General features: G+C 43.3%; 1 protein-coding gene across 1 annotated transcript; it reads left to right on the plus strand.

The window, feature by feature from the left end:
• Positions 1–2,174: 2,174 nt before the first annotated feature.
• LOC139376021 (cadherin-related family member 3-like) lies at positions 2,175–10,928 on the plus strand. Its single transcript, XM_071118088.1, has 18 exons — positions 2,175–2,213; positions 2,456–2,612; positions 2,696–2,781; positions 2,951–3,048; positions 3,310–3,411; positions 3,650–3,786; positions 3,965–4,172; positions 4,371–4,536; positions 4,681–4,783; positions 4,939–5,037; positions 6,650–6,888; positions 7,093–7,261; positions 8,222–8,342; positions 8,508–8,643; positions 9,189–9,394; positions 10,247–10,286; positions 10,400–10,448; positions 10,561–10,928. Exons 1-18 carry the CDS (start codon positions 2,190–2,192, stop codon positions 10,926–10,928), a joined length of 2,508 nt encoding a protein of 835 aa, XP_070974189.1. The 5' UTR covers positions 2,175–2,189.
• Positions 10,929–14,932: the final 4,004 nt, after the last annotated feature.

A 14,932-nucleotide genomic window follows, 5' to 3' on the forward strand; every position in this document is an offset into this window, starting at 1 on the left:
ATACATAAACTAAATACTACTTAGTGAATAAAGCGACATGTCTACAAATAAGACAGAACATACTGTTGAGGCGTTCCCATTTTAAAGATGGACTCGGCGATTTAGACGCACAAAATTAACTGCTTTAGTGGGTCAATTAATCCGCTGTTTTGCTCCATCCTGTTGCTACTGTCATTGCCCTATTCATTGCATTTGGTAGAATACAGGCTTTTAAAACTGAAATGCACTACACCACTGAACATTCAGAACTAAAGCATTTTGAGAGCTTAAAAAAAAGCATGGCTTTTAATACACTCCCTGTAGCCTACTATATTAGCCCACTGACCGCAGGCTTCATAGTTTCTTTCAGCGTCCATGCCTGCTATCTAAGTGGAGTCGGTGTTTGTAGCTGAAACGGCTCAAGAACGGCGGTGAATCCACATTTTGGAGTCTATGGAGCTGTTATGCACACTTATGTGGTTATAGTTGAGAGTAAATAACGTCCACAATCTTAAGTTTAGTCAGTTGATTTTTTTTGGGGTGTTTTATAGTTCTAATGGTTCAAGAGCAGTGGCCTATACAACTTTTCTGCACATTTAAGACTTGTTCAAAAGGTGTAAATGGTCTCAAAAAGCTGTAGACAAACACGTTTCAGACCAGTCTGCACATTTTAAAGTGCCGTTTCTAGCTTTTCAAGGCTGAAGACTTGTTCAACGTAAATGTAGTAGTGACTGGGATTCCTCATTCAAGTCTATGGCACCTGAAATGCATAGGGATTTATGCAAATATGGTTGTAGACAAGTGTAAGTAACATTTTAGCACAGTTAGTCTGGACTCGTTTTGATGTTGGCATCTTTTAGGGTTTTGGCACGAAGTTCCAGTGGACTAACAAGTGTGAACAGTTTCTAAAATTGTGCTTTGCTTTCAGCATGCACACCTACATATTGACAGCACAAGTATGTGATCTGATCTTTCTGTAAAACTATTCAACTAATTAAATGTCAACTTTATTTTAAACCTACCTCATCTGGTGTTTTGTCAACCTATGTTGAGGGGGGGGGGGGGGTTATATTGGAAGGTTGTTCCTTCTAGTCATTGACCAGTGGTGTTATTCCACTCTAGTGGCCTAGCCCTAGATACCAAACTAACTCACAGTATCTAAGGAATCCGATCACGCTTATTAATTACTGTGTTCAGCTGTAAACAAAGGACTTTTCAGAGATTCTCTGATCAATATTCCATTTTAGTGAATCAAATTTTACATGTGCAGAAAATGTTGCAGATATCTCAAGACATCCTCTTTGTGAACAGTGGACACTCCTCTCCTCTAACATGGTCTTTGTTGTATACACAGGGACTAGTTCAGAGTCGGATCACAATCAGCTCTGTTTAAATATGTTGGAGAATTCAGCCCTCCATCTGAGTTTAACATAAGGTAGAGGAAATGGCTCGTACTTACAGTTGGTGTGACTCACATATCAAAAGGTAAAGACCATAAACTCCTGTATCTACCAACACAACAGGACTCTAGCAACACAGCCTACAGTAGAGTAGAAAGTCTAGCCTTCCAGTAAACCAAACTGCGATAGTCCCAAGTAGAGAGTACACACTCAAACTTACTTGGGCGTAGCATAAGGCTTTTGAGAGGATACTTGACGAGAGAAATGGACAAGGATTTCAAACTCCTACTGAGCCTGACCCTGGGCATGTGGATGATACGAGGTGAGACCACTACATCCAGACTGTCCTCTGTCAAAGTGTTTTCTTTACACTACTTTCGAGCTGCTCATTTTGAATATAGGTTTTGTATGACTTTTCCTGGGTCATGTTCATTAAGGCACACCGTAGTAAAGTGTTTTGCAATGAAAAACAAACAAACAAGCATTTATTTATTTTTTTGGACACTTTCAGAATCAGACATCACTTGTTTGTTTTAAACTTTATTCAGTGCCATTTTATTCTGTTTGGTGCCTACTGACCACTGCCTTGGTCTCATTAATTGGTGTTAATTTCCTCTGCGGATGCTTTCAGGCTCGGCTCCAGAGGTTTCGTTGATAGGCCTGCCAGGCACAGCTAGACTGGCAGAGAACAGCAAGGCTGGCACTGTGACCTACAGCTTCCAGGTGGCTCTGTCCCCAGGTGTCAGCTTGGCATCAGGATACCCCAGGATACTCAACTCTGACCCCCTCACCAACCAATTCACTGTGTCTATGATCAACACTAACAAAGCACAGGTGAGGCATTGCTCAATACTACCCTAGCAAGGCCTCATATGTACCAGATCATCAAATACTTTGAGCATTTCTTTCAGCCTGTCTATTTGGATGGGTTTGTGCTTTCGAGACTTATTTAAAAATTATTTCAAATTATATTTAAACCCAGGTCTGATACAGCCCCTCTCAGAAGAAACGCCATGTCTTGCAAAGTAAGAGTGAAGGTGGATGACTTCATGATACATTTTCTGTTCTGGATACAGGTGACAGTAACAGGTACTACCAACCTGGATTTTGAGACGTCACCCAACAGCTTTGTCCTTCAAATCCTCGCTGTGGACAGTACGAAGGACCTGGCTCTCCAGAGACTCACAGTCATCCTAACTGATGTCAACGAACCCCCTGTATTCCTAGATGAAGGTACTGTGTGTGTGTGTGTGATATGGTTATTATGACTTACACAGCCCATTTTAACCTCCTGTGTGTTCCTGTATCCTCTCAAGAGTCTGTCCTGTATGTTCTGGAGAAATCCCCACCAGGACAGATCTACAGGCCAACAGTCTCTGATCCGGAGAACCAGCCTGTGACTGTATGACTTCCTCTCTCTCTCTCCTCTCTCTCTCTCTCATACCAGGTGTTGGGTAAATGTCAATTCAGTTAGGAAGTAAATTAAAATTCACCGTATTGTGCAACCCTGACACATATACTTTCTGTTTATTAGTTGAAATATCTGACTTACATGTTGTTGTGTATTTTAGTTTACACTGGCCCCGTCAAACACAGAGTTTCGTATTGACGTTGGCTCAGGATTCCTGACTACAACTAAACAGTTCAACTACCTGACTGACCCCAGAAGGTAGAGATGTGTCTCCTGCACACAGACATCACATTATAATATTCTATACCAGAGGATTGGGTACTGTGCCGTTGAAAATGTCTCTCCACCGATGTCGCTAACAGCATACCACAGCATTATGTCAGTGTGTAGTGATGTCTTGTAAACGTTACATTCTAATTCTTATGTGTCGTGCATTCTGTGTCGTGCCTTCTGTGTCGTGCATTCTGTGACGTGCATTCTGTGACGTGCATTCTGTGTCGTGCATTCTGTGTCCTGCAGCTATGCTTTCAACCTGACAGTGAGTGATGGAAACAACAGCGTATCCAGAACACTGGTCATCAACATCGTCAACAGGAACGATGATAAACCTCAGTTCCTAAAGTCAGTATTACTGTTGATGACTTTAGTAACACTTTACATCAGAAAATACTCATACACATCGTTTAGAAAAGTGAATTAGTTTACAGTTTAAAAAAATATCTGTCATAAACGGTTGTAATTAGCACACTGGTTGAAATTGTGCTTTTCTCATTTAGCTGTTTCGATTCCTGTATGACCGTACCCATTTTTGTTGTTGTTGTTTAGCTGTATATCTGTGTGTGTTTTATGTCCTATGCAGTACAATCACAGACTTCACAGTCTCTGAGGAGCTGAGTCCAGGGTTTATCGTGACCAACATCACAGCAGTGGTGCCCGATGACTCCTTGTACATCATCTACAGCATCGGCACCAACAACTACCTGGCTATACACAGATGTGAGTTCACTGCTCAGTCATCCTCTACATGCTTACCGTACTTCAACAAAATATCGATAATTGACAAGAACTAAAAAGGAATTTGTTCTGCGATCAATTAGTGAAGATTGTAATTTTCTGTTTTAACAAACAGTGTGTGTGCGTGTACCCCTGTGCTTTGGCCTGTCCCATGTCTCAGACACCGGCCTGGTGACTATAGCCAACAGGATGGACCGTGACTCAGCTCCTCTCAGGGAGGACCCCGTAATAACGGTCCTTGTGACAGCCACCTCCAGCCCCTCTGCTCCTCCCTCCAACACCATCACTCTGACCAACACCATCACTCTGACCATCACCGTCACGGACATTAACGACAACCCTCCCATCTGCTCCCCAGACGCACACAGGTCATATTTTTATACTTTTTACTGTTTATCTTTTTTTCTCAGTATTGTATCCAACAGATAGACAGTTAAGTAGGAAAGGAGTGTGTGTCAGACGAGATGTGGCTTGGATTTGAAGCCATGCTGACACTAGTATGTGCACGAAGGCAGCAGCCATTATTGCTATGTATCCATTGCATCATTTCCTTTGACTGGGTCCAGGGTGGCAGTATCTGAGACGGAAAAACCTGGGGCCCTGATCACCACGGTAACGTGTACAGATAATGACGTTGAGACGGCCTTCAGAGAGTTCCTGTTCACTGGCCTGTCCTGTCTGGGCTGCGCTAACCGCTTTGCTCTGGAACCCACAGGATCCAATCAGATCGTGGTAAGCAGAATATTAATATTTAAAGGGACAGGAGTTTTTTCCTGACCAGACATGAAAGTATAAAATTACTGAATGAATCCCATTCATACAGAGTCACAAATGTATACTTTACATGAGGTTGTTTACAATTCTGTCCCCGTACAGCTCAAAGGAAACCTAGACCTTGAGGATCCCAGTAACCTGCTTGATGGTAATGAATACAGCCTGTTGGCTGTGGCTGAGGATAAGGATGAGTCCAACCTAAAAGGTAGGTGACTGTTTATTTGCTGGTTTGCTTGTTTATTTTATTATTAGGTGACTGACTGACTAGACTGAACACAATTGTATATCACAAAGTACAGTAGTGTGATTTTTTTCCCACTCAAACTCATTTTGAACTCTGATTCCCATGGTGCTTTGCAGGTAGTGCATACATCTATGTGACGGTGACACCTGTGAATGAGTTTCCCCCTGTGTTTAGCCCTCCATCGTATTTCTACAGAATCTCTGAGCTTCTTGGACGTAAGTTACTACAACTATAATAACTACACTAAAACAATAACTACACTACAGCAACAATACTACAACTATAATAACTACACTAAAACAATAACAACAACTACAGCAACTACACTACAACTATAACTGCAACAACTATAACATTGTCTGGTCCCAGATTTGACACAATGCAATCTGGGACCAGGTACAGCCAAAGTAATGATACTGATGACTGCTTGCCACCTTTGCTGCAGGTGTACACCACACCTATACCAACTACACTACAACAATACCAACTACACTACACCTATATCAACTACACTACAACAATAACAACTACACTACAACAATACCAACTACACTACACTAATAACAACTACACCTATACCAACTACACTACAACAATAACAACTACACTACACCTATACCAACTACACAACAACAACTACACTACACCTATACCAACTACACTACAACACACCTATACCAACTACACTACAACAATAACAACTACACCTATACCAACTACACTACAACAATAACAACTACACTACACCTATACCAACTACACAACAACAACTACACTACACCTATGCCAACTACACTACAACAATACCAACTACACCACACCTATACCAACTACACTACAACAATACCAACTACACAACACCACACCTATACCAACTACACTACAACAATACCAACTACACTACAACAATACCAACTACACCACACCTATACCAACTGCACTACAACAATACCAACTGCACTACAACAATAACAACTGCACTACAACAATACCAACTACACTACAACAATAACAACTACACTACAACAATAACAACTACACCTATACCAACTACACTACAACAATAACAACTACACCTATACCAACTACACTACAACAATAACAACTACACTACACCTATACCAACTACACAACAACAACTACACCACACCTATACCAACTACACTACAACAATAACAACTACACTACACCACACCTATACCAACTACAACACACCTATACCAACTACACTACAACAATAACTACACTACACCACACCTATACCAACTACACTACAACAATAACTACACCACACCTATACCAACTACACTACAACAATAACTACACTACACCACACCTATACCAACTACACTACAACAATACCAACTACACTACACCTATACCAACTACACTACAACAATAACTACACTACACCACACCTATACCAACTACACCACACCTATACCAACTGCACTACAACAATACCAACTACACTACAACAATACCAACTACACTACACCTATACCAACTACACTACAACAATAACTACACTACACCACACCTATACCAACTACACTACAACAATAACAACTACACTACAGCTATACCAACTACACTACAACAATAGCAACTACACCACACCTATACCAACTACACTACACCTATACCAACTACACCACACCTATACCAACTACACTACAACAATAACTACACTACACCACACCTATACCAACTACACTACAACACACCTATACCAACTACACCACACCTATACCAACTACACTACAACAATAACAACTACACTACACCACATCGAGCTCATTGGTATGTTTGTGCCTCTCCCACCAGGTGGGACAGTGATAGGATCAGTGAAAGCTACGGACAGAGACCTCCCTGCCACCGGTGTCCGTTACTCCCTGATCTCTGGTGGAGGAACTAGTGGCCTGTCTAACATCTTCTCCCTGGACCCCAAGCTGGGGAGTCTCGCCCTACTGACCCGGCCAGACTACGAGACCACCCAGACCTACAGCCTGGTCATCAGAGCTGAGGATGGGGACCCCATCAGTCCGCTCATTGCCACCACTACGGTACCACGGCCTGGTGACCTTTATATTGACATAACAAGACATTATTCCTAATGATGTAAACACAGTCCAGTGCCTGTTTTATCCAATCACTTTTTTTTTCGCCTTCCAGGTTGCCCTAGCAACAGGAGTATTTATCTTCAATGGTCCTTACCTGGTAATTAAAAATAAATATGCATGTAATGGTCATTTGTGCGTTTTGTTTAGGTCACTATCAACATCACAGAGGCCAATGACGAGCCTCCACTGTGTGGCCCCAACCAGACACATCTAATAGTCCCCAAGGACCTGAGGACAGGCTCCAACATCCAGGGCTTCATCATGACCTGCTCAGACAGGGACTCCCCTTCAGCCTCCTTCATCTACTCTATCTCGGGTACTGCCGGCCTCCAGGCCCGTATTCAGAAAGCATTTCAGTACGATGCTGATCTAGGATCAGGTTCCTCCGTCTAAATGATCTAATATGACACAAAAGTCAAAACTGAATTTGAGATGACTTGGTCTGTTGTGGCTCAGTTGGTAGAGCATGGCGTTTGCAATGCCAGGATTGTGGGTTCGATTCCCACAGGGAGACCAGTATGAAAATGTATGCACTGTCTAAGAGCGTTTGCTAAATGACATACAGTGCATTTGGGAAAGTACTCAGACCCCTTGACTTTCCACATTTTTGTTACCTTACAGCCTTATTCTAAAATAGATTAAATCCTTTTTTCCCCTCATGAATATCTACACAATACCCCATAATGACAAAGCAAAAACTGGTTTTTAGACATTTTTGCAAATGTAAAAAAAAAAAAAAAAAAAAGAAATATGACATTTACATCAGTATTCAGACCCTTTACTCAGTACTTTGTTGAGGCACCTTTGGCAGATATTAGAGCCTTGAGCCTTCTTGGGTATGATGCTACAAGATTACAATTTAATCAATTTTAGAATAAGGCTGTAACGTAAACAAAATGTGGAAAAAGTCAAAGGGTTTGAATAGTTTCCGAATTTAATTTAACCAGAACAAATTCTTATTTTCAATGACGGCCTAGGAACAGTGGGTTAACTGCCTGTTCAGGGGCAGAACGACAGATTTGTACCTTGTCAGCTCGGGGGTTTGAACTTGCAACCTTCCAGTTACTAGTCCAACGCTCTAACCACTAGGCTACCCTGCCGCCCCAATGCCCTGTAGATGTAATTAGCACTCCTACTCTAAGCTTTATAAATACCAGCTCTGAGCTAACTGAGAAACCTCTAGATATGATCCTAGAAGACTGGTCTGACATACTTAACTTTTATAAATATATAAGATATCATAAGCTTGATATTTCCCAAAAATGTTTCGCTATAGGGGCCAGCAACCTGAACAACCATTTTGTGTTCTCACCTTCCTCTGGCACCAACGTCACCAGACTCTTCCTGAAGGAACCCTTTGACTATGAGAGTGGCCTGGACCGGGTCTGGTACTACAGGTCAGATATGCTAACTACTATTGGTGCTCTTATCAGTCTGAACAACTATCAGTCTGACAAACAGATACTGTACAATGCACTCTGAACTGAGAAATTATCTGACCGTGATGGTCACATGTAGTCTTACCTTGTAACTTTATATGGTTGAATGGTTGGTGGATACAGCCTGACTGTGCTGGTTTCTGATGGGAACCTGCGGTCTGCAGGGTCTGTGCCGAGAGGTCTGACCCAGACTGGCACAGTCATCATCAATATCCTAGTAGTGGACCCTGACCTCACCACCGTCACCACTACAACTATAGTAAGCCTTATCTCTATACTTTAACCTAGTCAGATCACCACTCCCCCAGGGGCATTTATTTCTTAAAGCAGTGGTTACGGTTGCTGCCTTTGGTCACGGAGACCCGAGCTGTGCTCAGGGACCTCCTACACTCCAACCACTATTCGGACTCCTAACCAATTGTGCTATTTAGGTTTTTTGTACAAATTACCCGACTAACCTGAACCCCAGCACATTATACGGTATCCTGTATATAGCCTCATTATTGTTATTTTATTGTGTAATAAACATTTTTTTAAAGTTTTACTTTAGTTTATGTAGTAAATATTTTCTTATCTCTATTTTCTTAAAACTGCATTGTTGGATTTAAGGGGCTTGTAAAGTGAGCATTTCACTATTGTATTCGCCGCATGTGACAAATAACATTTTGATTTGAATAAGGACATTAGTAGTGTTACCATAACAACTATTTCCCTCTTTTCTACATCTACTCTGAACAACAAATGTTGATGTGAATTTTCTCACAGCACAGACTAGCGCCACCACAGTTAACCTTTCCCTTGCAGCCTCGTGTAACATACATCACCGTCAGAGAGAACACGTACAGCATTGACGACTGGTATATATGGTTTGTCATTGCTCTGGGGACCATGCTACTACTTGGTTTACTCTCATACCTGCTGTATCACCTCTGTGGGAAGCTCTACAGGGCTCTTAAGCACAGTGACTGCTCCTTCTGCGAACCCAGGCCCCGGGAAGACCAGGAAGTACTGTGAGTATTAACTGAAATACTACATCTCCCAGTAGGCAAAGCTGGTTGAAATGTTGTTGATGTCCTTTCAACCAGTTTTGCCTGCTGAGCCAAGCTGTCGTTACATGGCCGTGGGGGGGAATCGTTACATGGCCGTGGGGGGGAATCGTTACATTGCCGTGGGGGGAATCGTTACATGGCCGTGGGAGGAATCGTTACATGGCCGTGGGGGGTAATCGTTACATGGCCGTGGGGGGGAATCGTTACATGGCCGTGGGGGGGAATCGTTACATGGCCGTGGGGGGGAATCGTTACATGGCCGTGGGGGGGAATCGTTACATGGCCGTGGGGGGGAATCGTTACATGGCCGTGGGGGGGAATAGTTACATGGCCGTGGGGGGGAATCGTTACAAGGCCGTGGGGGGGAATCGTTACATGGCCGTGGGAATCGTTACATGGCCGTGGGGGGGAATCGTTACATGGCCGCGGGGGAATCGTTACATGGCCGTGGGGGGGGGGAATCGTTACATGGCCGTGGGGGAATCTTTACATGGCCGTGGGGGGGAATCGTTACATGGCCGCGGGGGAATCGTTACATGGCCGTGGGGGGGGGGGGAATCGTTACATGGCCGTGGGGGGTAATCGTTGCATGGCCGTGGGGGGGAATCGTTGCATGGCCGTGGGGGGGAATCGTTGCATGGCCGTGGGGGGGAATCGTTGCATGGCCGTGGGGGGAATCGTTACATGGCCGTGGGGGGGAATCGTTGCATGGCCGCGGGGGGGAATCGTTACATTGAATCGTTACATTGTTGATAACAGAAATGTATATTTCATGTATTACTAATGATATATTTTATTTTTTCTGTCACATAGGATCCCAGAACCAACACCTCCAAAGAGGGAAATATTAATGGTAAGAGTCTACCTACAGTCTGGCTACAGTCTGTTAAAGTGCCACTATGTTCTAGGACCTCTATTCAATTGTTGGTGACTGTCCTCTCTATATACACGCTCTCTCTATTCCAGGAAGTGATCAAGATCAACACGTTATTTGATGGAGAGGAAGTTGATCCTGGTAAGTTTCTCTCATTTCCTGTTATCTGTTCTGAGATGATATAAAAACCTAATTCTGACCTTTAGCAATTTTTTTTATATATATATATATATTTTTTTTTTACATTTTTCAGTCACAGGGAGGGTGTACGAGTACAACAGTAAGTCTGGAGCCAGACGCTGGAAGGACGTTACCACTGTGTCTGAGTCTGTCCCTATGATACAGCCAGAGAGCAGCAGCATGGTCATTCCTCATGGTCAGCATGGTCATTCTGCCCAATCACAGGCTAGGAGTGGGAGGGCTAGCACTGGCCAATCAAAAATGAGGAGTGAGGGAGTAGGCAGGGCCACAGAGGATAGAGGATCTCCCTGGTCCAGTCAGAGCAGACAAACGTCAGGGCAGTCTGCAAGGTCTGCTCGGTTTGCTCTTTCAGAAGGAGGCGTAAAGTTAGATATGGTACCCATGACAACTAGGGGAAGGCCCAACATGTCTGAAGTCTGATTCCTCACTGACATATAATACATTACTTGTGTATTTCGAAATCTTTCAAATCATTATAGTCAAGCATAGGATTTTTGATTTGGGAAAAATGTTTAGCCTTTACAACAGTTGTGTAAACGTTTGTGAAGATAACGTACGTGCAGAGATACTCAAATACGTTGTACATTAGTACAAGCCGGGTCGGGTCATAAAATGACCTGGTAACAGCTTTGTAAATCAAGATAACAGACAAATAAATAACCTGTCAACGCTTCTCTAGATTAAAACTGCTCTGGCGTTGCTATGTTACACAGATCGTTGCCGTCATTCACCAAAGTCAAGTGTAACCAACTGTCCTACTGAAGATACACTAATCCCGCCACCCTTCTTTCTACCATAACTGTGTCTTTTGGTACGTTTTGAAATGCTCAGAGAGAAAAAAAAGTATAATCACACAGAAAATAATCAAATAACATTTTCATAATTGCAAAGAAAGTTGCTATAATCTACTTTTTCAATGTTAAAAGACCGGTCCTCCACAGGACATCAACTAACAGTTGGGCACTACAGTCAGACCCTTCATCATTGGTCAGGCCCTTTTCACGCATGGAAGTTCTCAGCAGTCATACGAATGACACAGTTGTTCTTCAGACACTCCTGGGAAGAGAAGCATCCGTGATCATTTAATCATTTAATCATTTAATGGCAGGGAGTAGACAAGCAAACAACACCTTCCACATTGCAGCCAAATTTGAAGTCGAGTCAAGACTGACTGATCTACAAATAAATCACCTTGTATCATAAATATCTACTCAATATATATATATTTTTAGATTAGGTTAGTCACAATTTACCCATGATACATCACGATTTTGAAGCAGTTTAACCACCACCCTGTGACTGAGTACTGTGTGGTAGAGGGGAGATAGCCTGGCCCCACATTTGTTTGTGCTGTCAGTAAATGACCATTTGAGTTGATAAAACAGCACAAACAAATCTGGAACCAGGCTAGAGGACAGAGCCTGTGACAAAGCAAAACATGTTCACGTGGTTTAATTTATAGGCTGTTGAAATTGAGCATTTATAACATATGTGTTTGAGAGAAGTGATTTGACTGAATTCAACACACAGCCTGTCTCCTTACTACTGTAACCAGCTTGATGTGGCTCTATTATAGCCTAAAAAAGGAATTGAATCGGGGTCCAGTCTCAATTAGCTTAAATATTCACAAGAATACACCAAAGACGTTACAGACTTCATTAAGGCAATTCATTGTCTGGGATTGTCCTGAGAGAGATACAAATACAATCATAATATCTAATACATTCAGTATTGTACATGAAAGAATATTCCAAGTGACCAAAGATTCCAAGTGACCAAAGATTCCAAGTGACCAAAGATTCCAAGTGACCAAAGAGTCCAAGTGACCAAAGATTCCAAGTGACCAAAGATTCCAAGTGACCAAAGAATATTACATGTCAGTGGACGGACAGAAAGCAACATTGTGATTAAAAAGCTAAAGGTTGAAGGAAACAGATACAGTAATAGAATAATAACTGTTTACAGACACAAAACAAAAAGTTAATGTGACAAGAGCAACTCAGAGGAAGTAAAATTTTTTAAAAAAAAGTTTGTCCCTGCAAGGGCACCATACCACCTCTCCTCTGCGGGCACTGTTGCTGATGAGGGCATCAGTGGATGGCGAAGGGGGGCTCATAAGGTCTGGCACCTGCCTGTGCTCAATCCCTAGGCTCTGGTGCAGGGCAGTCTGTCTCTGTCGTGCCATGGGGTCTCTTTATCGGGGACCCAGGTGTTGCCCACCCACAGAACCACGTTCAGGGAACCACAGATCTGAGAGAGAGAGAGAGAGAGAGAGAGAGGACTGTTAGGCTTTTTCTCAATTTCTTAGAAATCTGTCCTCTCCTTGGCTCTGCCTCCATCTGCACTGACCCGGAAAAGATTGACATGTGAAAACAATATGGTGGAAGCTCATCATTAGGCTGGTTTTCACTCGATCAGTTTATTTTTTAGATCAGTGGGGAAATAGAGAGAGAAAAAAAAACATGGACTGAGAAAATACATTATCTCACCACAGACATGTTGAGACCATGCCCTGTCCTCGGCACTGTGCCAGGGTACACTCTGTAGACCCCTGGCCCATGACGACACACTCTTCAACCACAGGATGGCAAAGAGCACGATCACCACAATGTTCTGCCAGAATGGAAAGAAGGAGACACACACGGAGAGGCTGGGGGACGACAACATGTAAGAGTCAGGGTCCCTCTAGTGGCCTGGAGCCAGCCCTGGTCTGCTGTTTATGTGTCTTAAATATAAATACTCAGAAAGCTTAACCATCAGCTGACCATGCAGTAGCCTGATTCCAATATGTATTACCAGTGTGACAACGATATGCACACAATGACTAGTACTATCTAGTGTGGTTGACTCACCTACCTTAGTAAAATGCACTGACTATAAGTCTCTGGATAAGTGTCTGCTAAATGACCACAATGTATTAACGTGATGCTATTATTTACTGTTTCGTCCCAGAGTGGTGTGTTCATGTAACTCACATAGACCAGCAGTCCCCATACGATACGGTACAGTCCCCATACGATACAGTCCCCATACGATACGGTACAGTCCCCATACGATACGCTACAGTCCCCATACGATACGCTACAGTCCCCATACGATACGCTACAGTCCCCATACGATACGGTACAGTCCCCATACGATACGGTACAGTCCCCATACGATACAGTCCCCATACGATACGGTACAGTCCCCATACGATACGCTACAGTCCCCATACGATACGCTACAGTCCCCATACGATACGGTACAGTCCCCATACGATACAGTCCCCATACGATACAGTCCCCATACGATACGCTACAGTCCCCATACGATACGCTACAGTCCCCATACGATACGCTACAGTCCCCATACGATACGGTACAGTCCCCATACGATACAGTCCCCATACGATACAGTCCCCATACGATACGGTACAGTCCCCATACGATACGGTACAGTCCCCATACGATACGGTACAGTCCCCATACGATACGGTACAGTCCCCATACGATACGGTACAGTCCCCATACGATACGGTACAGTCCCCATACGGTACGGTCCCCATACGGTACGGTCCCCATACGATACGGTACAGTCCCCATACGATACGGTACAGTCCCCATACGATACGGTACAGTCCCCATACGGTACATGAAGGCCATGATGGTGATGCTCACAATGAACTCAGCTGAGAAGGCAAAGGCCCCCAATCAGGTGAGTCTCTGGTATAGTACGATTACACCAGTAGCACCTTAACCAGGGGGGGGAAACAGGACAGGTGACGATAGAATAGAAGTCCTCAAAGGGCTATTCAAATGAACAATCATTACTGGAAAACTAAAACAAATGTATACAAATGCTTTAGAGGACATTAACAGTATTGTTCAAACAGGCCTACAGCAGGTTGAGACTGAGCATTTACCAAAGGATTTTGGTCTAAACCCATATTAACCTGATGAGCTTGGTCCCAGATCTGTTTGTGCCGTCTTTCCAGCTCCTCTTTATTGTGCAAGTTGGCAAGACAGCACAAACTATGGTGAGGCTACTAGCTACCCTCTGTCAGGGATATTAATATAACACACAGATAGGCTATTTGCTACCCTCTGTCGGGGACATTACTAGAACACACAGACAGGCTATTTGCTACCCTCTGTCAGGGATATTAATAAAACACACAGATAGGCTATTTGCTACCCTCTGTCGGGGATATTAATATAACATACAGACAGGCTACTAGCTACCCTCTGTCAGGGACATTACTAGAACATACAGACAGGTTACTAGCTACCCTCTGTCAGGGACATTACTAGAACACACAGATAGGCTATTTGCTACCCTCTGTCGGGGACATTACTAGAACATACAGACAGGCTACTAGCTACCCTTTGTCAGGGACATTACTAGAACATGCAGACAGGTTACTAGCTACATTACTAGAACAT

Source organism: Oncorhynchus clarkii, chromosome 2 (genome assembly GCF_045791955.1).
Source record: "Oncorhynchus clarkii lewisi isolate Uvic-CL-2024 chromosome 2, UVic_Ocla_1.0, whole genome shotgun sequence".
NCBI lineage: Eukaryota > Metazoa > Chordata > Actinopteri > Salmoniformes > Salmonidae > Oncorhynchus > Oncorhynchus clarkii.

Excerpts from the sequence above, each read along its gene's own strand:
- LOC139376021 (XM_071118088.1), top strand. The coding sequence starts at position 2,190 with ATGATCAACACTAACAAAGCACAG. Across the intron at positions 8,343-8,507 it reads GACCGGGTCTGGTACTACAG|CCTGACTGTGCTGGTTTCTG; the intron begins GTCAGATATGCT and ends TGGTGGATACAG. Across the intron at positions 10,449-10,560 it reads TGGAGAGGAAGTTGATCCTG|TCACAGGGAGGGTGTACGAG; the intron begins GTAAGTTTCTCT and ends TACATTTTTCAG.